The sequence below is a fragment of the Lissotriton vulgaris genome, chromosome 9 (genome assembly GCF_964263255.1).
Source record: "Lissotriton vulgaris chromosome 9, aLisVul1.2, whole genome shotgun sequence".
Classification (NCBI taxonomy): Eukaryota; Metazoa; Chordata; class Amphibia; order Caudata; family Salamandridae; genus Lissotriton; species Lissotriton vulgaris.
This window is the reverse complement of record NC_141697.1, coordinates 1,065,547,988-1,065,572,840: the sequence shown is the minus strand read 5'-3', so window position 1 is coordinate 1,065,572,840 and position 24,853 is coordinate 1,065,547,988. Positions and strand designations below refer to the sequence as shown.

The following is a 24,853-nucleotide window of genomic DNA, read 5'->3' as shown; positions in this document are numbered from 1 at the left end:
AGTGCAAAATTTTATGGCAAGACCGGAGGCTCCTATTATGCTTTCTTATCTTGCTTTATTACACACAGCAGCCAAGATAAGTAAAAAACTACAGTTCCCAGAGGGCCAGGGGACAAACTGGGCCATGGGACTGAAAAAACGTGAGAATACATTAGCCAATCACAATGAACCTATGAGATAAAGACCCTAACTGACTGCGCAGCTTCCTCTTTTCTTGCTGCTCGCAGTCAGATAAGTGCCTTTATCTTTGCTCTCAGTACTTTTTATGCTTTGTATGCATTTACTGTGTCCGCTTTTATTACATTTTAATTGTGACTGTTTAGCGCGACCTCGCGCTAGTTCTTTCGCGCTGTTCGCGCGTTTCTCCTCGGAGCTCCGGCGCTTCTAGCTCGCTCCCCCCCCCCCCCCCCCCGTTTTCAGACGCTGTTGGTAGCGTCTCAGCGCGCGCGTCTTCGCGCGCCTTCTGACCTCTTTCTGGGTTCTTCTTTCCCTCCGGTCACCGTTCTGTGTGTGCCTGCTGCTCCGCTTTGTGCTCCAGCCTCCGTGCCTTTAAAGCTCCGTGTGCAGACGTCGCTTCACGCTCTGCCCAGCCCACAGCTTGTACACGCCCCCGCTCTGTCCATTAACCCTCTCCTACCTCCTGGGTGTTATTTTTGGCTCTATTGACAGCTGCATCATGGAACGTGATAGTTCCTCAGAGGAAATCCCTTCCCAGGAATCACATTCTTTTAAAAGGGATTTAAATAAATTTATTAATAATTCAGTGGAATCAGCTGTAGAAGTCTCTATGAAGAGAATGTCCAAAAACATGGAAAATTCGATGTTAAGCATCATGTCCAAAATGTTGGCCCAGTCTGCGGGGGAAAGCAGAAAGAAAAAAGTGGAATTCTCTGCTCAATCTCGTGTCCCCAAAAAAGCGTCTTTGATCAGCGAGTCTTCCTCGCATTTGACTGAGGACTCTGTTCCTCCCAGGCCTCCTTCTAAGGAGGGGTTTGTTGGCTCCGAGGGTAAACGCAAACAAAAAGAGAAACATGCAGAGTCTCCTAAGAGAAAATTGGTAATTTCCACTATATTGGACACTGATGACGATGATGATGATGCTAATTTCGATGACGCTGACCAATATTTTGACCTGTTTGATACTACTGACCCTTCCCCCCCCCCTGCTAAATCCCCCAAATTGGATTCTTTTTCTTTTGAGCCTGTTTTTGACTCTGAGGGTTTACCCATGTTTGATCCCTCCACTATTCGTCATCCTAATTCCACCGAATGGTTCCCTTCTCACCATGTGGGAGAATATATCTCTGCCAGGCTGCGTCTCCCTTTGGAGGCACCGGTAAGAGCCAGACTTAAATCCGAATGTCCCAAACCTTCTCTTCCAGACAAAATTACGATGGTCCCTTCCATCGACCAACCTCTCCTCACTTTCTTCTCCAAGTTCGGCAAGGACCCCCGCAGAGGGGTGGATAAAGCTTGGACCACTTGCCAGGACAAACTATTGGATGTTGTGGGCCCTCTCGCCCGTATCTTTGATCTAGCGGAAGCTGCCCGCTTAGAAGGTTCTGAACTTTCTGCAGATGATGTTTCCATGTGGGCCCAACGCGCCTTCTGCCTTCTAGGAAATGCCAATTCCGCTATCACCCATGAGCGCCGTAAAGGTCTCCTAATCAAATTGGATCCCAAACTTTCTAATCTGGCTCCCATGGATCCTGGCCCCAAGGCAAATGGTCTCCTCTTTGGAGATTCTCTGGTTCGTGACCTTAGTAGATTTGTTTCTACGTTTGCTTCTTTGGACAAAGCCCAGCAAACAGTAAAGAAGGTCTTCGCCCCTCGGGTTTTTGGACGGGCCGGCAGAGGCAGGGGTCGCTCTTCCGGCCGTCCCTACAACCAAGGCTCCAGAGGTTCGTCCAACAACAACCAGGACTACAAGCCTCAGTTCTATCCCCAACGTGGCCGCGGATTCAAAGGCAGAGGCCAACGAAATTATCGTCAAAACTCCAACCAACAAGGTAAGCCTTTCTTCTTCCCCTCCTGTGGGGGGTCGCTTAAAACTGTTTCTTCAAAAATGGTGCGCACTCAGTTCAGATCCGTGGGTCTTAAGCACGGTTCAAGGCTACCTGATAGAGTTCCTTTCTCCTCCCGTCCAAACTTCTCTTCCCCCCCCTCTCGTCTTTTCAACTCTGATGGCATCTCAAATTTCAAACGAAATCGAGACTCTTCTCCTCAAAAGAGCAATTCAAGTTTTTCCCTTCGACTCCTCAGGCTTTCTAAGCTCCATTTTTCTTGTTCAGAAGAAAAACAAGAAGCTCCGCACGGTCATCAATCTGAAATGGTTCAATCAGTTTGTGGTTTACCGCCATTTCAAAATGGAGACCATTTTACATTTGAGGGACACTCTTCGTCCCAACGATTGGATGGTCCGTCTGGACCTTCAAGACGCATACCTCACGGTCCCCATACATCACTCTCACTGGAAATTTCTTCAATTCCAGTGGTCAGGTATCAACTATTGTTTCACCTCTCTTCCCTTTGGCCTATCTTCCGCGCCATGGTGTTTCACAAAGCTTTTGAAACCAGTGGTCGCTTATCTTCGATCTCTTGGCATAAGGCTAATTATTTACCTGGACGATATCCTTCTCATGAATTCGGACAAACAATCTCTCCTTTCCGACCTTCTTTTGACTCAGTCCCTTCTCCTAGATCTGGGTTTTCTCATCAACAAAGACAAATCGTCTTTAACTCCTTCTCAGAACATGGAGTTCTTGGGATTCCTGGTGGACTCTGCTGCAGCGTCCCTTCGTCTCCCCCTTTCCAAGGTTTCCAAGATCAAAGCGGAGATCCTATCTGTTCTTCAGTCCTCTCTTTTGTCCCTCCGATCTCTGGCACGGATTGTCGGCCTTCTCTCTTCTTCCATTCAGGCCATCTTTCCGGGACCTCTCCATTATCGTGCTCTTCAGCGCCTAAAAATCCGTCATCTTCGTCAAGGCCTTGCATATTCAGATCTCGTGGCTCTAGACCCCGAGTCCCGCACCGAGCTTCAATGGTGGATAGACCATTTAGATGCGTGGAACGGGCGCACTATCTTCGCCACGGCCCCAGATCTAGTCTTAGAATCAGATGCAAGCCTGTCGGGCTGGGGCGCCCGGTGTGGACCAATCTCGACTGGAGGTTCATGGTCCGCAGAGGAGTCAAAGTTGCACATCAACTGTTTAGAGATGCTTGCAGGTTCCTTTGCGATCAAAAGCCTTTCCAAAAACAGGATTCACTGTTCTATTCTCCTCCGCATGGACAATGTTTCTGCGGTCCGCTACATCAACCATCTTGGCGGAACACGGTCCAAACCCCTGGCGGACTTGGCAAAGAGTCTATGGGAATTTTGCCTCGCCCATCATCTCTCTCTGACCGCCGAGTATCTCCCTGGAGATCTCAACAGCGTGGCGGATTGGCACTCGAGATTTCTTCGAGATTCCAGCGATTGGAAGCTTTGTCCATCCGTTTTCCTTTCTCTTTCCCATCTTTGGGGCCCTTTCTCTATCGATCTTTTTGCTTCCCGTCTCAATTCCCAATTGCCCCGGTTTTACAGTTGGCGCCCGGATCCCCTGGCCTTGGCGACAGACGCTTTCCTGCAGGATTGGTCTCGTCATCTTCATTATGCCTTCCCTCCTTTTCTGATGATCAACAGGGTTCTTTCTCAGACTCGCCGCCAGTCCTCATCCCTGGTTCTAGTTGCCCCCTTCTGGCAAGCCCAGGTTTGGTTTCCGACTCTTCTCGAGATGGCAGTGGACTTCCCGGTCCTTCTTCCCTCTTTCGGAGACCTACTTCTCAATCCTCAGGGCGATCAACACAATCTCATTCTCGATTCCTCCCTGCAACTCTCGGCCTGGAAAGTTTCCGGCCTTCCCCTTCTGACGTCCTCATTTCACAAGAGGCTTCGTTCTTTATCAACCAAGCTTGGGCTCCGGGAACCTCCAAAGCATACAGATCCGCCTGGTCTCTTTGGACAAGCTGGTGTTTGGAAAGGGACCTCGATCCCGTTTCAGCCTCTCTGTATTTCATAATTAACTTCCTTGGTTCACAAGCCAGTGCCGGTAAGGCTTACCGCACCATCAATCTCTATCGCTCTGCCATCTCCCTATACCATTCCCAAATTGATGGTAAACCAGTTGGTGCTCACCCTATGATTTGTCGTCTACTCAAGGGTGTCCGTTGTGCGAAACCTCCGTTGGCTAAGTATACCTCTTTATGGGATGTTACAGTGATATTTAAATTGTTTAATGATTGGCCAGACAATGCTGTTCTTTCACTAAAGATGTTATCTGCTAAACTCACTATGTTACTGTGTCTAGTTTCCATTAAAAGAGTTTCTGATGTTAAGGCTCTAGATGTTTCTGCTCGCCAATATTCTCCTTCAGGTGTGCTGTTTCAGATACGCAGACGTACTAAGACTAATTTGGATTCAGTGTTTTATCCTTATTTTCCTGCTCATCCCAAACTGTGTGTGGGACAATGTTTAAAAGTGTACGAACACCGAACTGCTGATCTCAGAACGCCCTCTCATTCTCAACTCCTTATTTCTTTTATTAAACCCCATCTTCCTGTCTCTTCTCCCACTCTGGCCCGCTGGGTCCGTTGGGTCATGTCTCTTGCCGGAATTGACGTCTCTGTTTTCGGGGCTCATTCGGCCAGGGGAGCCATGGCTTCTACAGCCTTTTGGTCTGGCTCTCGCCTGGAAGACATTCTGAGATCAGCAGACTGGTCAAATGACAGCATATTTCGCATGTTCTATTGCAAACCTGTTCATACTGTGGCTTCTGATATTGTTAATATGCTTTAAACAAGCATAATAGGAGCCTCCGGTCTTGCCATAAAATGTAGATTTTTCTAGTATTCTTGACGGAAAATCTTAATTTTATTAAAGACACGGAGGCGAGTATTATCCCGCCGCAACATTTCTTAACTTCTGTTCTCCCTCCCTACAGCGAATCCAGCCTTGCCACCGGCTTCATCTTAGAAGATCTACCCTGCACCTTCTTCGATCTTCTCCTGCAAGTGCTCCGATTCCATTGCTCCCGGATCCTCCTCCTGGACGCCTGTTTGGTCTTCTCCCTTGGATTCCCCTGATGCAAGACTTATGTTCCTGGACTTTGGCTATATCCTTAATTTTATTCATTTTCCCTTTGTTTAATGACTATTCTTGATCTGCTCGCCAGCGAAAAGAGGAAGCTGCGCAGTCAGTTAGGGTCTTTATCTCATAGGTTCATTGTGATTGGCTAATGTATTCTCACGTTTTTTCAGTCCCATGGCCCAGTTTGTCCCCTGGCCCTCTGGGAACTGTAGTTTTTTACTTATCTTGGCTGCTGTGTGTAATAAAGCAAGATAAGAAAGCATAATACTCGCCTCCGTGTCTTTAATAAAATTAAGATTTTCCGTCAAGAATACTAGAAAAATCTACATTGTCATCAGAACAATGGCGGCTCGCATAGGGTGTGCTGCAAGGCAGTGCGGTGGATAGGGGCAGGGTGGGGGGCGTTGTAAACTCCTGACATATGACCGTACAGAGTAATGTAATAATTACTTTCCTCAGTTCTGTTGTATGTCCGAGTTTACTACCACCCTACCCTGCCCCATCTCCGCCCTGCCATACCACCCTGTAGCAGGCCCTATGCGAGCAGCCACTGATCAGATTCACAGGTGGGTTTACTTGGTATCACAATACAAATGGCAAAATAGGAGGCGATATAACTGCACTTCAAAACATCATGTGCCGAAACACCAACCCACCCAGAATGGGCCCAAGTGGTATTCCCCGGAATATACCATTATAGCCACGTCATAATGATGGCCTAACTCGGCATCTCCACAAGTTGACGCATCAGCCCCATATATCAGTCTTATTTAATTAACAAGGAGCAGCGAATACTGCTCTGAATATTTGAGCTCAGCTCACTACAGAACATGCTGTAGCTCATAGAGGTACTGAGTTAGTGTCAATGGGGTAGTTTCATGGTGGGGTATGGGATATTACACCCCCCTAATAAGTACATTTTCTGATAAATAGATCGGTACAGGTGCTTTCAGTCGGGTATGGTGAGCTGTCTGTTGGATGTCATCAGGAATATTTTACATACACACACACAAAAAAGCACACAAACACTCACTCACCTTCTCCCTGTTTTGAAAGCCCTAAAAAATGTCAGTTCTTTTACAAAATATTGGGGCGTATTCTCAAGGAGCTATCACCCAGTTAACTGCACTTTAATCACCCCATTCACAAGCTGGTGCTAACAGCCCATAGCACCAGTTTACCTGCGATAGCAGCCGCAAAAAACATCACCACAGATGACCCCTGCAACTATCGCTAATGATATGCACAGTAGGCTTTCCCGAGCAAAAAGCCGCAACAACACCACTCCGCAATATTCTCAACGACCAGCCACATCGGCGATAAGATCCCAAAACAGACAATAAGGCGCGTTAGCAGCAGGAAACTATCACCTGCTTTTACCTGGTGTGAAGTTGGACCACAGCCTGCAACACAAAAGGGAGGCCAGCCCAGAGCCACACCTGAAGTACAACAGATCAATCAATCAATCAATCAGTGCATTTGTAGAGCGCGCTACATACCCGTGAGGGTCCCAAGGTGCTGGGGGGGGCCGGGGGGTGCAGCTAGTGGTCGAAGAGCTAGGTCTTGAGTAGTCTCCTGAACGTCTGAGGGTCTTCTGTCTGCTGGAGGTGGAGGGGGAGGGAGTTCCATGTCTTGGCGGTGCGGTAGGAGAAACACCTGCCCCCGGAGGTGGTTTTGTGAATGCGTGGGATGACGGCCAGGGAGAGGTCGGCGGAGCGGAGTCTCCGGTTGGGTGCGTAGAATGAGAGTCGGTCGTTGAGGTAGGCAGGGCCAGTGTTGTGAAGTGCCTTGTGTGCGTGGGTCATGAGCTTGAAGGTGATTCTTCTGTCAATGGGGAGCCAGTGCAGGTTTCTCAGGTGGGGGGTGATGTGGTCTCGAGGGAGACGTCGAGGATTAGGCGGGCGGAGGCATTCTTTATTCTTTGAAGTCTGCTGAGGAGTTTGGCTGGGGTTCCGGCAGAGAGGGTGTTGCCGTAGTCGAGCCTACTGCTGATGAGGGTGTGTGTGACGGTCTTTCGTGTGTCGGTAGGGATCCATTTGTAGATCTTGCGAAGCATGCGGAGGGTATAGAAGCAGGTTGTGGAGATAGCGTTGATCTGGTTGGTCATGGAGAGTTTCGAGTCGATGATGACTCCCAGGTTGCGTGCGTGGTTGGTCGGTGTGGGGGCGGTGCCCAGGGAGGTGGGCCACCAGGAGTCATCCCAGGCCGAGGGGTTGGGTCCGAGGATGAGGATCTCTGTTTTGTCCGTGTTGAGTTTGAGCCGGCTTTCTTCCCTCCAGTCGGCGACCGCCTTCATTCCGCGGGGGAGGTGGCTTTGGCAGTACGGGGTTCATTGGTGAGGGAGAGGATCAGCTGGGTGGCATCGGCGTGGGAGATAATGTTGAGGTGGAGGAGTCTGTCGATGCGTGTGAGCGGGGCCATGTAGACATTGAAGAGCATCGGGCTGGGAGGGATGATCCTTGTGGGACACCGCAGATCGTTTTGGTGACTCCGGAGTGGAATGGGGGGAGGAGGACTCTTTGGGTTCTGTCGGAGAGGAAGGAGGTGATCCAGTCGAGGGCCTTGCCGCGGATCCCCGCATTGTGGAGGCGTGTACGCAGTTTGTGGTGGCAGACGGTGTCGAAGGCAGCGGCGAGGTCGAGGAGGATGAGGGCCGCTGTCTCCCAGTTGTCTAGCAGGAGTCTGATGTCATCTGTGGCGGCGATGAGGGCGGTCTCGGTGTTGTGGTTCTTGCTGAAGCCTGACTGGGAGGGGTCAAGGATGTTGTTGTCTTCTAGGTAGCGTGTGAGCTGGATGTTGACGATCTTTTCGGTGACCTTCGCTGGGAACGGCAGAAGGGAGATGAGCCGGAAGTTCTTAAGGTCGCTCGGGTCCGCCTTGGGTTTCTTCAGTAGGGCGTTGATCTCGGCTTGTTTCCAGCTCTCAGGGAAGGTTGCAGTCTTAAAGGAGAGGTTGATGATGTCGCATAGGTGGGGTGCGATGGAGATGTCGGCCTTGTTGATGACGTGGTGGGGAAGAGGGTCGGACGGGGCGCCTGAGTGGATGGAGCTCATGGTTTTGCTGGTGTCCTCGGTGGTTATGCTGGTCCAGACGGTGAGGTGGTCGTGGTCGGTGGGTATCGGTGGGGTTGGGGTGGTGAGTTTGGGGAGGTCTGTTCGTGGATTGAAGATGTTGTGAATATCGGTAATCTTGCAGTGGAAGAAGGCATCGAGGGCGTCGCATAGGGCTTGTGACGGGGGGGATGTCATTGGTGCAGGAGCCGGGTTTGAGAGTTCCTTTACGACGTTGAAGAGCTCCTTGCTATTGTGTGCGTTGTTGTCTAGGCGGTTCTTGAAGGCGGCTTTCTTGGTCGTCCTGATGAGGTAGTGGTGGTTACGGATGGCGTCTTTGAGGGCATTGCCATGGAGCCACTGAAACTGAGGCCGAACACCCAAGAGGGCCACAACACCCACCTCCACCACCCCCCAGCCCCCGTACCTCCACCGCCCCCCGACCAACACATAGGCAGTGCAGAGAAACTCAGTGATCCTCCGAAAATGCACCAACCTCACAGACCCAACACCAGAGAATGTCATAGCCCACCACAGGCACAAAAGATCAACCATCCCCTCCACATCCTGACCACCATTGGACACAGGCTGACTGTACCAACACAGCGGACAATCAATATCCCTCCGCAGACAATGCTGCCAGCTGTGCTGCAGCTGTTGGTGTCTGGTACCTTCCAACCAACAACCGCATGAGACGGAGGAGTGACACTGCCAGCCCAATCCAAGTTCCTCACAACGGTCATGGATCACACCATCAGCTTGGTACCCCACTATCTATACTTCCCGCACACTGCGCAGGAACAGCTGGAGACCAAGCAAGGTGTCTACACCACAGCTGTCTTCCCGCACGTGGGAGGGGCAATGGACTGCACACATGTCCTACTTTTGCCCCTTGGCACACTGCACACAATAAGCACTACAGAAAATGCACATATTCCACCAATGTCCAGACAATATTGGACCACCGGGGAATCCACACCAACGTCGCCGCCAACCCCTCAGAAAGTGTGCATGAGCCCTACACCTTCTGACAGTCCATAATTAACCTGCCCTACCAGGATGGCACCCACGGAAATGCACAGCTCGTTGACCATTACCAAATGAATCAATCATCAACCAATCATTGTACTTGTAGAGCACACTACCTACCCATGAGGATCTCAAGGCTCTGATGGAGGGGGTGCTGCTACGGCTCGAAGAGCCAGGTCTTGAGGAGTCTTCTTAAGGTGAGCATGTCTTGGGTAGGTAGGTAGGGTGTTCCAGGTTTTGGTGGCGTGGAAGGAGAAGAAATTGCCGCCGGACGTCGTTTATTGGATGCGGGGGACAGCGGCGAGGGTGAGTCTGGCGGAGTGGAGCTGGTGGGTGGGGGTGTGGAAACTGAGTCTGCTGTTGAGGTAGGCTGGTCTGGTGTTTGTGGAGTGCTTTGTGTGTGTGGGTGAGGAGCTTGAAGTTGATCCTCCTGTTGTTCACGGGGAGCCAGTGTAGTATCTCAGGTGGGGGTGATGTGGCTGCGGCAAGGGATGTTGAGGATCAGTCGGGCGGAGGTGTTTTGGATGTGTTGCAGTCATCGGTGGTGTTTGGTAGGGGTTCCTGCATGGAGTGCTTTAGTCCAGCCTGCTGCTGACGAGCGCCTGTGTCACCATTCTTCTTCTTTCAGTAGGGATCCACTTGTAGATCCTGCGGAGGGTGTTGTAGCAGGAGGAGCAGGAGGAGTAGACGGCGTTGACCTGCTTCGACATGGAGAGGGAGAAGTCGAGGATGATTCCTAGGTTGCATGCGTGGTTTGTGGGTGTTGGTGCTGATCCCAGCGTGGTCGGCCACCAGGAGTCGTCCCAGGCTGAGGGGGTGGGTCAGAGAATGAGGACGTCTGTCTTGTCCGAGTTCAGTTTTAGTCGGCTGCTCCTCATCCATTCGGTGATGGCCTTCATTCCCTCGTGGAGGTTGGTTGGTACGCCGCAAATGGCGGTGGCTTCGGATCAAAAGGGTGGGAGGCGGACGCTCTGGGTTCTGCCGGAGAGGAAGGACGTGGTGCAGTCCAGGGCCTTCTCCTGGATTCCGGCTTCTTGGAGGCGTGTCTTTAGTGTGCGGTGGCAGTCAGTGTCGAAGGCGGCTGACAGGTCCAGGAGGATGAGGGCTGATGTTTCGCTGTTGTCTAGTTGGAGCCTGATGTTGTCTGTGGAAGCGATGAGGGCCGTCTCGGTGCTGTGGTTTCTTCTGAATCCGGACTGGGACGGATCTAGGATGTTGTTGTCCTCGAGGTAGCTGGACAGGTGCGTGTTGATGATTTTCTCGATGACATTCGCCAGGAACGGGAGTAGGGAGATGGGCCGGAAGTTCTTGAGGTCATCGGGCTCCGCCTTGGGCTTCTTGAGAAGGGCGTTGATTTTGGCATTCTACCAGCTTTCTGGGAATGTAGCTGTCTCGAAGGAGGTGTTGATAACCTTCCCTAGTTGGGGTACGATGGTTGCGTCTGCTTTGTTGAATATGTGGTGTGGGCAGGGGTTTGACGGTGATCCGGAGTGGATGGAGTTCATGACCTTGCATGTCTAGTCATTGTTGCCGTTGGTCCAGGAGGTCAGGCCGTTGATGCGGGTGGGCTTTGGTGTTGTCGGGCCGGTCATGGTGTTGAAGCTTTCGTGGATGTCAGCGATCTTGCGGTGGAAGAAGGCGGCTAGCGAGTCGCACAGTTCTTGTGAGGGCGGGATGTTGTTGGCGTTGTCGCTGGGGTTGGAGAGTTCCTTCACAATGCTGAAGAGCTCTTTGCTATTGTGTGCGTTGTTGTCCAGGCATGCTTTGAAGGATGTTCTCTTGGCAAGTCTGATGAGGTGGTGATGTCTGCGGGTGGCGTCCTTGTGGGCTGGATGGTTGTCCGGTGTCTGTTCGTGGAGCCATTTCTTCTCCAGTTTCCGGCAGGCTAGTTTGGAGGTCTGGAGCTCTTCGGTGAACCAGGAGGCTTTCTTGCTGGTGCGGCTGGTGGAGGGTTTGTTGAGCATGGCGAAGGTGTTGGTGCAGTCGTTGAGCCACTGTGTAAAGTTGTGGGCGGCAGTGTCTGGGTCGATGGCGTCAGTGGGAGGGTTTTGGGCGAGGGTGCTGGTCAGCTGGTCTTCCGTGACCCTGCTCCAGCAGTGGTGGGGCAGCTGTTGGGTGCGGTGGTGGGTTTCTTGTAGGTGAAGTGGATGCAGCGGTGGTCGGTCCAGTGGAGTTCGTTGGTGTGGTTGAAGGAGACGTGGGCGCAGGTGGAGAAGATGGGGTAGAGCGTGTGTCCGGCGGCGTGTGTGGGAGCAGTGACGAGTTGTTTGAGGCTGAGGTTGGCGAGGTTGTCGATCAGAGTGGCAGAGTTGGCATCGTTGTTGTTCTCGAGGTGGAAGTTCAGGTCCCCGAGGAGGATGTAGTCCGTGGAGTTGATGGCACTGCGTGCTGGCGAGGTCGGCGATGGAGTCGCTGAACTGTGCCCAGGGCCTGGGGTGTCTGTAGACGAGGGTCCCTCGGAGGGTGGTGTTGGAGTCGGTGTGGATCCGGAAGTGAAGGTGTTCGGTGGTGCTGAGGGTGTCGTCTGAGTGGGTGGAGACCTTGAGGGTTGACTTGTGGACGATGGCTATTCCTCCTCCGATTCCGTTGGTGCGGTTCCTGCGGGTGATCTTGTATCCATCCGGAATGGCTATGGCGATGTCTGGGCTCGAGGATTTGTTCCACCAGGTCTCATTCAGGAAAGCACCGTCTGGGGCGGAGGTGTCCAGCAGGTCCTGGAGCTCGACGGCGTGTTTGCATGTGGAGCGTGTGTTTAGAAGTTTGCAGCGGAGGTGGTTGTGTCTGGTCCTTGGTGGTTTGATGGCTCTGTCGCAGGTGAAGCTGCAGGTGCTGGTCAATGGGGGTGATTCGGGGTGGCCTGGAAGCAGCTGTGGTCTCAGCTGGCGTTGAGTGCGTGGAGAGTGCTGGTGTTGTATTGGAGTCTGGCGCTGTGGTGTTTGTGGGGTCCAGGGGGTCTGGCACTGGGCACGGCCAGGCGCGGATGGGATTGCCTCTGGGGGGCCAGCAGTGCGGCCGTGCAGCAGCCGCCATTTAAGGCGGTGAGGTAGGGAGGAGCAGCAGGGAGGCGGGAGCGGGGCAGCGTATGGACGGCGAGGGGGCAGGGCCACATGGGAGCAGCGGCGGGAAGGAGCGAGGGATACGGAAGAGGAAAAGGAGAAGGTGGGGAACGAGCTGGGCGCGGGCAAAACAAGGGAACAATGAAGCAGAATACAGAACTACAAACAAGGGCACAACAGTAAAGAAGCCAAAAACAGAGAGACAGTAAAATTAAGAACTGGGCACAGCACACAGTCAGCAAACAGTCATGGGGACAGCAGGATCTAACTCAAGTTTAGGAGCAGGCAGCTGGGGGATGGCACTGGCCCACAGGTGGAGCTGTGCCGCAGGAGGGGAGCGACCTGGCCTGCAAGCAGGGTCAGGAGTCGCTCGCACACACCACACACCTAAAATCCACAGTCATGCAACTCACAACACAGGAAATGCAGACGTCACAAGTTCACATACAACATGCACACCCACCAGACATGACAGCACAACATACTGTGGGAACCTGGGCCAGCCATGTACATTAGCCATCAACGCCATGGCACCTCAGCCACACAATAGCAGATTGTGGGAAGAGGTGCTGACCAGGCACGTGTGTAGGTGGCAAGTGACCGATGAATACGAATGTACACAATGTCAAATGTAGGGTGGTTGTGCTGGACAGACTGCAGTATCCATACCACACACATATCCATGTCGATACACACAGCTGGTGTTTGGAGTGTAGTGGAAAGTGGACGCAACCAGTCACCCCAGCCAGTGGGAAGGAACGCGGAAATGTAGCTTGTTACATCTCACCCATAAACGTGAGCAGAGTGGGCTGGTCCAGCATAAGCCAGGCCAGCGTACGGGTGTGAATAAAAGGCACGTAACTATGGGCGTGGTCCTCTTCCGTAATGCCCAATGTCTCTGCCAGGGCGGTGCCTCTCACCCCTCCACGAGGCCTACGCCGTTAGCGCTGATGCCTGTGATCCTGTGCGCCTGCTGCACCTCAGGCCACTGGTCACCGAAACCATCTTGCCCACCCTTGAGGACCCAGGCCTCAATGGCCACCTGCCGACACTGGTGTGTGTCGAAAGTGCCCGCCACGTGCCGGTGCAAGCTCTAGGCCCGAGGCCCACAACCTTGGCAGCCTCCTTGGACCATCATGGCCTCAGCGACACAGGCCAGCTGAACTCCATTCTCATTGTCGTACTCCACTGGCATACACAACGGACAAGTAGGAAACACAATTGGAACTGAGTCCAGATTACACCCTGGCAGGGTACATTATTTAAGGCTGAGGTTAAGTCACTATACTCCCTTTGACGTGGTGCCACCAAGTCTGTGCATAGCCTCACAACCACACATGTCTGTGGGCCTACGCGGACCACTGCTCCCAGGTCACACTAAGCATAGTTACGGAGGCAATCGAACACTACTGACAACTGACCTGGTGCCACTAACTCTGTGCATCGCAAGCCATCGACACGTGGCTGTGGGCCATTGCCGATCGCTGCCTCCGGCCTACACTGCGGTCCAGTAGGTCAGAGAGTCTTGATTTAGCAATGGCGGAGTTCATATCAGTGTACCGGCATCATCATAGACAGCATCCCCTCTCAGCGCCGGTGCCAATTAGTCTGTTCCCTGACATTCATGGACACACACTGGTTGTACATTGGTGGCATCTGAGGCTATGGACTAGGGGATAGATTCATCCTCATGTAGCTGATACTTTGGTTCAGGCAACAAGGCTTTCGCATGCCCCCCTACCATTTGCTGCTTCTGGATAAAATCAGACCTTCCACATCATGCCCTGTAGGACACCTTCCACTGCATCTGCATCAGGAATATCTCGAAGGCACACAATCCTAGACTTTTTCTTCACATGAGCATGCTCAGTTCTAGTGCCACAACCTCAGTGCACTGCCACTTACAGACACTTCTGTTTGCATGTTGTGTGACCTCAGGACTTGCTACGGCTCCCTCCATGTTGCTCAGCAGTTGACTCTGTTATGCAGGGGTTTTCTGTTTCCGTTGCACTGGTGTCCACTGTTCAAGTTGTTGCCAGCACCAGGTACTCTGTGTGGGCTTGCTTACGCTCACCCCACACACATACAGCACCGGCATCACTGTACATGTGGACCTGCCGATAAAGGGGCCTGGTGCACGTGCCTGTGGCCTGTTCAACATTTTATCTGCGTTTTTCCCTGTGGTCTTGTATGCATGAGAGATCTGGGCCCTACAACATTTCATTGGGCTGTGTGCAGCGGGTGCAGACATGTCACCGCAGGCAGCGAGTTGGAGCTTGGACATGTAGCTTTGTCATCACCCACTCAACTAGGGGAGTGGCCTGGACCATCATACACAGAGCCAACGTGAGTGTGTGCCTGCTATTTGTGTGCCCCTGGACGTGTTTCTGTACTGTGAATGTACATCTGCATGTGTCTCTATGGCAGTGTGGGTCTACTTTGTGGGGTGTAGGCTGTACCTTAAGGATAATAGATACCCACATATGTGATCTAGTTCGCCTTCCATGGTTTCGGACCCCACCTGCACCTGTTCAGCCACCTCCTTATGACGTTCTGACACCTGGCATTGGGGTGCCATGTGTGGGTGCGTGAAGTGTTGTGAGCCAGCTGTGCTTATGAGTGCTTCCTGCTGTGTGGTCTGTTGCAGGGTCTGTGTTGTCCTCTAAGTTGCTTGGCTGCCTGGGTCCTGGTGGTGGTTTGTGTGGGATGTCTATGGGCTGCTGTAGGGCATCGGTGTCATAGGTGTGGTGGTCCTCTCCAGCATCACAGATATGTTGTCTTCTGTGCTCTGCTGGAAGTGTTGTGTGTCCCTCTGCAATGTGAAGGGCAGATGCCTGCTGACATTGTGTTGACATGTATGTCGGCGCATTATTCTTGTTTACATGCAGACTGTATGACAATGAATATTGTGACTGTTTGGGTGGTGCAGGATTTGGATGCAGGACCATGTACATTTGGACTACATGACGGATGTGACGTTGTATGCGTAAATTCCCATTTCACAGTTTCCAGCTCTGTCAGATGTAGTAGGCCTGTTTCGGCGGGTTTCCGGACCCAGTTGTGTACTCTGTTATGCAGAGTTGTGTTTGCGTATTGTACCAAGTTGTCGTCAATGTGGGTGTGAGGTTCTTGCTATGTGTGTGTGCTGGAGTGTGCTATGGGGAACATGTAAATGATCCTGGGTCATTGTGAGTGTGCAGTGTGCTAGACCTCTTTGTGCATATGTGCCATTGTGCCCATCTCCCCCAGTCCCCCCAGTCCCTGGTTGTTATCACCCTGTTAATGTTGTGTCAGGTCCTATCGAGCTGTGTCCGTACTCCCGACTCCTTACGCCATCTCCACACTGATGACTGTGGCTTCCGTTTCCTCCAGCTCTTCCAGTGGCGCAGGACTCCCAACTCCTGTCGCCGTTACTGCCTTCCTGTTGGCAGCAGCTTTGTGCCTGGTTTAGATTTTCACATCATGCCAGCACCTCTTGGCCTCCTAGATTGGCCTCCTCGATGCTCCGACTGCATTCCCGGTTATCTAATTCTGGGCCAGTTGATGGTAGTGTTCTGTCACCTCCGTGACGCTGATCCAGTTTTTCTGCGGACTGCACCCCATCTTCCACTCCCTCTTCTCCCTGGACATCCCGGTCCCTGTTGTTCCTTGCTGGTGGTCTGTGGGGGTTGTGGGGTTCGCGTTAGCCTCTGCGCTCGGTCAGGGTGCATCCATGTTGCTATGCACTTTAGATTGATTCTAGTGTGTTGTTTTTGTAGCTTTCATAGTGCATTTTCCCGCCAGACACTTGGGATTTTCAGGCCTGCCGCTGGTTTACGCTGCTTTTTGTACCGCGATTGGCCTCATTGCAGGACTTTTTGCATTCGCGTTTCGCATTTTTGCGGCATGGCATTGATTTTTACGTGGATATTTAATGCATTATCTGGAGGCTATTGCATGGTACCGCCGTGTTGAGAATGCTTGATTAACACTGCGTAATTTTCCCGCGATAGACTGCAATGTTGGAAGTTGCGTTAAGTAACTTTTGCGATGGTTATCACACGTTCTTGAGAATATGCCCCGTTTTTGTTTTCTGTCACCTAGGACTCCCACCAATCCACATTAATCACCCTTTCCAATACCACTTAAGCTCCTGTCATGCGTCCTGCTTGTCGTATAATGTGTTTTAGCGTTATATGCCAGCGCAATTGGCAGTAAATCTGAAGCTCACAACCCTCCAATCGTATTGATCAAGCTACGCCCGTTGGTAGTGTATATACTCCTGCCGCACAATTTCTTCAAAAATGAACTGATGCCTGTTTTATTTTCCTACAAAACCTAATATTTGTACGATTTTTCATCCAGTATTTGTTTAAACTTTGTTACATTTTTTTAAGTTGGTAAAACTTTAAAACAACCTTGCAAAGTTGAAGTTCCACACAAAATAGGGTCATGATAATAATCTAAGACCACTTGCAGGAAAACACATATTGCTTTTCATAAGGTTATCTATCAGCCAAGTTGCATTGTACGCTGGTCATCATAATAAGAAGTCATTCTGTGAACAGTCTATCGTCAGCTTTAATTCCAATTGGATTTTCAAGTTTCCAAACCTGTAATTGACTTAAAAACCTCTGACATTCCAACAAAATAGGGGGAACAATGTGTGCTGGAAGAGATCAGCCACAGATAGCAAATCTACATTGCTATTGTGTGTCAGGTATGCAGTTCTGAAGCAATTTAATAAGTGCTATCTATTTTAATATACGCCTAAAATCCCCTTCAGCAACAACACGAATTTATCTCTGGAAGTTTTACTTTAATTGTGCTATAACCCATTTATTGAAACAACTTGCAATTGAATCTAGTATTGTCAACAAAGCATATTTCTTTACATTAGAACGATGCATAATTTTTCACTGTTGGCACATGGCTTGCGATTTATGGTTATACTGTATTTACTTCTATTAGGTACTGCGCCAGAGGTTTAAGATTGCAGCACAATTCCAAAATCATATTTCACACCTTCATGTACTCAATTTACTTACTTTATTAAGGTATTTGTTAAGTGCCCCGAGAGAAACCCAGGTCTGCACATAGCAGGAGGAAATGCTGTCAGATAATATAAATATATATATATATGTATAGGGCAGTGCAGCAGAGTAATAGGCATAAAAGGGGAAATACAACAGGAGGCAAGCAAAGTATTTTACAAATCCATAGGTGAGAGAAGCGATTCGGTTGCAAGAATACACAGTAGGGTGTGCAAAGTTATAATTTCCATGAGGAAGTTACTGAGTTCTTCATCGTTGTGAAGCTTGGCAGGCGAGAACAATTTCACTTAAATACGTTTTTGCTTATTTTTCCTGGTAATATGTTTTGGTGTGCAAACCCTTCTTCCTAAATATAATTTTATCGTTTCTTTTTCCAGTAAAACACACTGTTGGTAGGATTTTTCACACAAAATATTTTTCAAAAAAATTGAGAATTGTCATAATTAATAATTATCTCGAAAATGTTGTGAAGTCTGATGTACTTCTCTCCCCATCGTGGGTTGTGCAAATGTACTGGCATGACATAGGGGCTCGTGTAGCGCTGCGGAAGTTAGTTTCGGGGCAGGAGAGTATTTGAGTCCTTCTAGATTTAAAATAGCAGTGTTGCAGTCTTAGAGAGAAAGGCGAGTCATTCTAGAGTTTGTGCAAAGCAGCGCAATGTCAGTCTGCTAGTTCTTTTCTTGTGGACATTTTGGAGTTCCGGGTTAGCTGAAGTGAAGCCTATACAGATATCTGTGGCTTTCCTAAAATAATGATTTGCCTGGCAAATTAGTCTGTTTTGGAGGTTTTGAACGATTTAGATGTAACACAGAAAGGTAATTCTCAATTTGAATTCTGGTAAGGAGAGGAGACCCAGTTGAGGTGTTTGTCAATGGGAATCCTGTCGATAAATGTTCTGTGCTCTATGTTTAAGCTAGTGGCTGCATGGAAAGTGGTTTTTAAAGGAATGAGAGTGGATTCGGCTGTAAATATGGAATAACACCAAAATCTGAAAAGTAGTGGGGGGATAGGTAGAGGGATGGAATAGCTTGTCCTTTAAAATATGGATCAGTTGACACTGGGTTGTGTGAGCCATTTTGGTACAGTCATTTTTAAATTTAAGGGCATATTCAAAATGAAGGTCTTATAAGATCTGAAAGTGGTATAAGCATAAACACATCGTATTTGTAAGTCAGGTTTAATTCTACTTTGATAGGCTCCTCCATGTAGGTGAGCATACATATTTGTTTGAGGTCAGGTTTGAGGTACACAATTTGCATCCAAAACTGGATCAGGCTGAGATAGAATATAATATGCTGATGCATCCTAAGGTGGAGTTGGGTGTCATTAGGATACGCATGAACTGTAATGCCAAGGTGGAAAGTAGGGCACCTCGTGATTCCATACAAAGTTTGAGTAAGATGGAAGAAGAATGAGCCTGGTGGGTTGCAGTGATTGCCACTTGGAAACAGGGACTTGGAGCAATTGCTAGTGATCCGATAGGAGAGAGTATTGCCAATGCAAGACAATCTGAAATATGCTTTCTGAAATAAAGGGTGATGAGGAAGGCCTGGTGGTTATCACTGGAAAGTGGTCACCGACAGCTCCAGATGCACAAGGAGACAAAGATCTCCCCTATCTCTAATGAGGAGTTCCTTATATAATTCGTGGATAGATGTATATTTTTAGCTTCATATGCGTTGGAAACCAATAGAAAGTGTGCAAAGGTTTAAGCCAGTTGTTATGTGTTTCCAGCCAGAGAGTTACTGATTTCAGGATGTGCAGGTGACAGTATTTCAGTAGTTCATAAGTGTCCAAGTGAGATTTATTGAAACAAATGAAGAATAGGAATGGCTTAGAGAGAGAGCAGAAAATGCACTAAAGGGTAGAGGTATTGGCTATGTGGATTGAATTATTATGTGCTTCTTTTGAAAGAGCTTTGAGGAAGGAACAAGGCAGAATGTCCTAATTATAGGAGTTAACTTGCTAGGGGAAAGATTTGGAGAGCTTACCTAGAGTGAAAGTGAGCCAACCAGATGTGCCTCAAGAGTGAAGAAGGCTTCATATTGTCCGAGGGGCCTCCGGTGTTTGTAAATAGTTTATCTGATGGTGTTAATTTTGTTCAATTTAAATTTGCAAATATTAATTCTGAAGTGACCAAGGAATGAAGGGAGATGGGGGTGGCTAGATGCAAATGTTTACAGCTTAGGTAAGTGCTTAACTCTCATTGTAGGCAATCAATCAAGATTTATTGGCTTTTCAACTGGAGAAACAAGTTCAGATGGGGCATGGGATTAGTGCCAACAATTACTGAGATTTTTTAGCTTCATTTGCTATAAACAAGCATCTGCTTTAATGGTGGTTAGCAATGAGGAGGGAGGACATCTGTTAGAATGCATGGGGAGAAATTGAAAGTTCTAACAGTCAGTTGGGGGGGATTGTTGAGGGGTAGAATTGACCATTGTGTGTTATGTGCGTGAGAGCTGGAGACATGCACAGTTAGCCAACAATTATGAGATCAGTCTTCGGTGATGGGTTTACGATGGGAAGGTAGGAAGAGTCAAAAGCATCAGATCAAGCGTATTAGTTTCTGAATCGATGGAGAAGTGACACCTAAGCTGAAATCCAGCACAGTGGTTAGAGAGAAGTAGGTGTCTACAAATGTTATATTGGATAGTCACCTGGAAGGTTAAAGTCTTGAGGGTAGGTGTTACAGACTAGGGCCTGGATGTCTATAACTGAGTTCAAAAGTAGCGTGATTACTGGGGGAGTTAAGGCAGAGAAAAGTGGCTCCCAAAAGAAGCATTTATGGAGAAGGGTGGAAAATTAATTTCACCAAAAATTCATAAAAGATGATGAGGCCACTGACAGTTTTATAAATCTTGTGTTGTTCTAGATAGAAGTATCGTTCTGGAATGAGTATGTGGTGTTCAAGAAAGGAGGAGGAAGCGAAATATGTTTCAATATTGAAAGACACAATCAGGCTCAGGCTAATGTTGGTGTCAGCAGCATCAGGTGCATGCATGGTGAGAAAGTGAGAGTTCATTAGTATCTACACATATTGGAGCTATGTTTTCATGTGCTGAAGTATCTATTAGGGGAATGCAAAGCAAATTAGCCACCTGTTGATTGGTTTAAGTTTGCTGATGTCATGGCTTGTGAAAGACACAATTTGTATTCTGCCAACCATATTGATGTGGTGAAAGGATTCTGTCCTTCACCCTTTCCTGGACCTAACAGTCCCAAAAAGAGAAGTCATCATAAGAGTCTAACATATCATATTTGGACTTTTTTTTTGGAGTCTTTCTACACCCTAAAAGCATACCACAATGTCAATACAAGTAAACTGCATAGCTGAAATTTGGAGAAGTTCGGAAGATGTGTCCGATTCTATGTTATGCCCGTAGGCTTTTTTTTTCGCATTTTATGAACATAGGTGCAGTGTATTTGATTTGTAGTATTTGTCATGTTTTGTGATTTTTATGAACAGCAGTGAAAGCAATATTTCTATTCCGTTACTTCAGAAATTTTAACTTTAGACCAGCCAGACAGGCTTTACTAGATCTGCAGATGCTTCCAGATCGTAAAACGTGTTGTGTGGTTGCTAGCTTTTTATCATGTGCTGTTAACTTGAAAACTTATTTAAGTTGTTGATACCCTTTTTCTTCAAATGTATTTTGAATTATTATTTAGCAAGCACATCAGCTAAAAGCAATAAATGTTATTCAATTCACAGTATAGCTTAGCATTACAATATACAGATGAGTCAAAGCCGCCATCTTCAAAGTTTGAAATTGAACTATCCTTAACAGCCCATTCTATAGCACAGCCTCATGGGACCGGGTCCTCGTTCAATTGTATGTAACCCTGATGGCTTTGGGCATTGTCCTTTGTGTAGTTAAATCCTTTAATTGGACGTAGGCGAAAAGTAGGAGGACCTTACAATAAAGAGAAACTGGCACTAACCACATTTGTGATGCATGCTAATGGAGGTACAGATTCTTCACATGGGGGAGTGGTATCGTCATCTTGGATCCAATGCTCAGCCAACTTTACCCTTCTTATGCGTTGAGCCTCTTGGTGCACCTAGCTTGATAACCCCTATCTAACTGTCCCTCCCCACTCCTGATCTCTCCCCAACAGTGAAAGAACAATGGTGGTGGTGGCTAATTGGAATGTTCACTGGTCATTTAGCGTGTAGTGTGGGACTAGAGGCACTTTAGTGGACTCCTGGATCCAATCATAACCCCACAGAGGGGGGCTACCCTCCGCCTCTCTTGAACTATCAGTACCGGGTGTTATATGGTCTAAAACTGAAACAAATGCATTGCCCTAAGTGAGGGTGGACATACCGCCAAGGGAAGGCCTTGCGTGAGATATGTGACTAAGGGACCCCATTTGTATTCAAAGTTTTTGTAGTCATCCCTGAAATTGTCTGCCAGTTGTTCCATGATGAGAATTTTTCAAAGGCGCAAATGCCATTGCGACAACTCAGGACCCGCTTTCTTCTTCCATGCCACAGCGATTGCGGTTTTGCCGGCACCAATGCAAGCCCACATAATGGCTCTGTCTGCTTTAGTTTGATGTTCCAGTTCAGAGTTTTGCACCCCCAGGAGAGTCCCCTCTATGGAGGTCGGAACTGGGTAACCCAGCATGTCTTTCATGTGTGCTAGGATTTCCTCCCAAATGTTTTAAGTGTGGGGCAATTCCACCAGATATGTCGGAAGTCCCCGAGAAGGCCGCACCCCCTCCAACATTGATCTGAGGTGTCCGGGAATATCTTTTTGAGTTTCATGGGGTACATGTACCAATCAAAAAGAGTTTTATAATGGGCTTCCCTCAGGTCTAGGGAGTGGTTGTTCTTGGTGATATCTATCCATAGGCAGTTCCACTCCTTGTCAGAGATTTCCCTCCTTGTCATATGTTCCCAGAGGTTCATATATCTGGGTCTTGGTGAGTGAAGTGAAGCAAGTAGCAATCTGTATAGAAAGGAGATTACACCCCTCATGGAGCCCACCCAACGCACAACGTTTTCTATTGGAGTTCGTTCTAGCGTTGCTGCCTCCCTGACCTGTGGGTGGAGGGCACAGTGCTTGAGTTGAAGGTAGTGGAAGTGTTCATTAGGAAATACTTGAAACTCTCTTTGGCAACTTTCAAATGTGAGTAAGTCGTAGGGGTCAAATATGTCTGAAAGCATGACACAACCATCCTTCCTCTATGCGTCTGGGCAGGAGATCCCTGTCCAGGTCAAGTGGTAATCCCTGAAATAAATACAAAAAAGTGGGCAGCACTGTTATTTTGATAACATGTATGCGTCCTTTCCAAGAGATAAAAAGTGGTTTCCAGGGTTTGAGATCTTGTTGAATTTGAAGCAAGAATGGTGGTCAGTTGGCCTTATAGAGGCCCTCTAGACGTGGTGCTAATTGTATGCCCAAATATTGGAGCCTGCGTTTGGCCCACTGGAAGAGGGTCTGCTCGCGAAGAGGTTAGCCTCATCCTCTGTAAATGTGAAATTTAGTATGGATGATTTGGTCAGGGTAACTCAAAACCTTCGAGCCCTTCAAACTCAGGCAGTACCCCATGTAGGGTCCACAGCGAGTGGTCAGGAGCATCGTATGTTCCTCTCCCCCAAAGCTAAATCCCGGTATCCCTGAGGATGCATGAATCTGCAACACCAGCAGCTCTATGCTTGAAGCAAAAAGCAGAGGCGATAGCGGGCAGCCCTGCCTTGTCCCTCTATTCAGCGGGAATGGGTCAGAGCTGATCCCCTAAACTTGTACTCTGGAGCGTGATTGCACTTAGCTGACCTTAACCATATCTATGAACTTCTTCCCGAACCCAAAGTATTTAAGTGTCAGGAAAAGGAATGACCAATTTACCCTGTTAAAAGCCTTTTTTGCTTCCAGACCCACGAGCACCTCCTGGATCTTGCGTGGGTCTGCCTTCCTTTTTTTAAACCTGATCTATCAGGGTGGATCCAGTTTGGCATCAATTCTTCTAGTCTCACTTCTAGAATTGCAAAGTAAAGTTTGGCGGCCAGGTTCAGGAGTGCAATTAGCCTGTATGAGGCGCAGTGCTGTGGGCTCCTGCCATGGATGGTGTCACTCTGGTGCCCTCTGCGATAGTGTTAAACAACTGGGAGAGATGTGGAATGATATCTGACGCAAATGTTTTATAAAAGTGAGCCGTCAGGCCATTGGGCCTGGGGAATTTGTTGGGTTTAATTGTCTTGATCGCTTTCCCAAAATCCTTGTCGATGATGGGTGTCTTAAGGGTATCATTCCAGGTCTAGGGGATCTGCGGTATCTCCAGCGACTGCAAGTTCTGGTGTTGTGCAGCTATGCGACTCACATGTGTTTAACTCCTTGTAGAACTCCGTGAATAGGTTGGCTTAGTCCATATCAGAGTGTGTTATATTGCCCTCTCTCCGTCGTGTATGCTTCCAATGTGTTCCTTCTCCCTTTTTCCCCGTAGCTGTCTGGCTAAATGGGTTTCCATTTTGTCCCCCTGTGCGTATAAAATTTGACGGAGCCGTAATAAGATATATGCCTCCCTGTTGGAGTAGATTGCCTTGATATTCCCTTTTAGGGTGCTTAGTTTAAGCTGCAGCACCTGGGAGGGTGACTTTTTATGTTCATTTTCAATTATCTCCAGTTCTGACTCCAAGGCTTCCCTCTCTTTAGCCCTCTGTTTATTCAATGTGTCATTAAGCTCTAAGCATTTACCCCAAAACCACTCTAAATGCTCTCCAGTTGTTCAGGGGCGAGGTATCCGGTGGACAGTTTAAGTTGAAAAAGTCTTTGATTGCCACCGTTAAATCATCTCCTACCAGTCTGTCTCTTGTTAGTGACACAGGGAAGTACCATCTTGGCATCCTGGGAGCAGCACTGCTCAGGCCAAGCACATAGTGACGAGGCTGTGATCTTAGATAGTGATCGGGAGAACTTTCGCCGCCTGGACAGAACCCAGTAGACTTTGGCTGATAAAGATATAATCGAGCCATGAGTACGTTTGGTATACGTGGGAAAAGAATGTATAATCCTTGGTAATAGGGTAGAGACGTCTCCATGCGTCTTTGAGACCCAGTGTATGCAGCGCCTGTTTAATTCCTCTGGGGAAACTGCCTGGGATGTTTCTGTGAGTTTGGGTGCTATCTACTTCTGCGTGCCATGTGAGGTTAAAATCCCCCATAAGGACTTTCGGACCTTCGGTAAATTCTCCCATAAGGTCAAGCATAGAGGACAAAAACGCAGGTTGACCTACTTTGGGTGCATACTCTGAAATAAAGGTAAATAATCAACCCCTTAGTTTCCCCTTCACCATGATGATCCTACTTTCTTTATCTGGATTTATAGCTTCTTATTGAAATTTAGTGGAACTATGAAATAACAGAGCCATCCCCCTCTGTTTGGTGCCAGCTGAGGATCTATAGATTAAGGAGTCATTTTTATGGCGCACCCTAAGTTCTTCTGTACGTTTTAAGTGCGTTTCTTGAAGTGCCACTACTTCAAAATTATGGTCTATCAGTTACTCCATATTTTATGTCTCTTAAGCGGCGAGTTCAACCCTTTCAAGTTCCAT

The 24,853-nt window shown here is 48.6% G+C and overlaps 2 protein-coding genes across 3 annotated transcripts in view; both read left to right on the top strand.

Annotated features, from left to right (window-relative positions):
• TAFA1 (TAFA chemokine like family member 1) overlaps positions 1-24,853 on the top strand; it is a 1,279,349-nt gene that overhangs the window by 1,066,235 nt on the left and 188,261 nt on the right. The window lies entirely within an intron of this gene.
• On the top strand, positions 677-24,244 carry LOC147692817 (uncharacterized). The gene is made up of 2 exons (XM_086937601.1): positions 677-2,009; positions 24,120-24,244. The coding sequence occupies exons 1-2, from the start codon at positions 677-679 to the stop codon at positions 24,242-24,244; spliced, it is 1,458 nt and encodes a 485-aa protein (XP_086793727.1).

What these genes read in the sequence shown, in the direction of transcription:
- LOC147692817 (XM_086937601.1), top strand. Translation starts at nt 677, where the DNA reads ATGGAACGTGATAGTTCCTCAGAGGAAATCCCTTCCCAGGAATCACAT. An exon ending in TCAAAACTCCAACCAACAAG is followed by an intron (nt 2,010 to 24,119) that starts GTAAGCCTTTCT and finishes GTCTCTTGTTAG; the next exon opens with TGACACAGGGAAGTACCATC.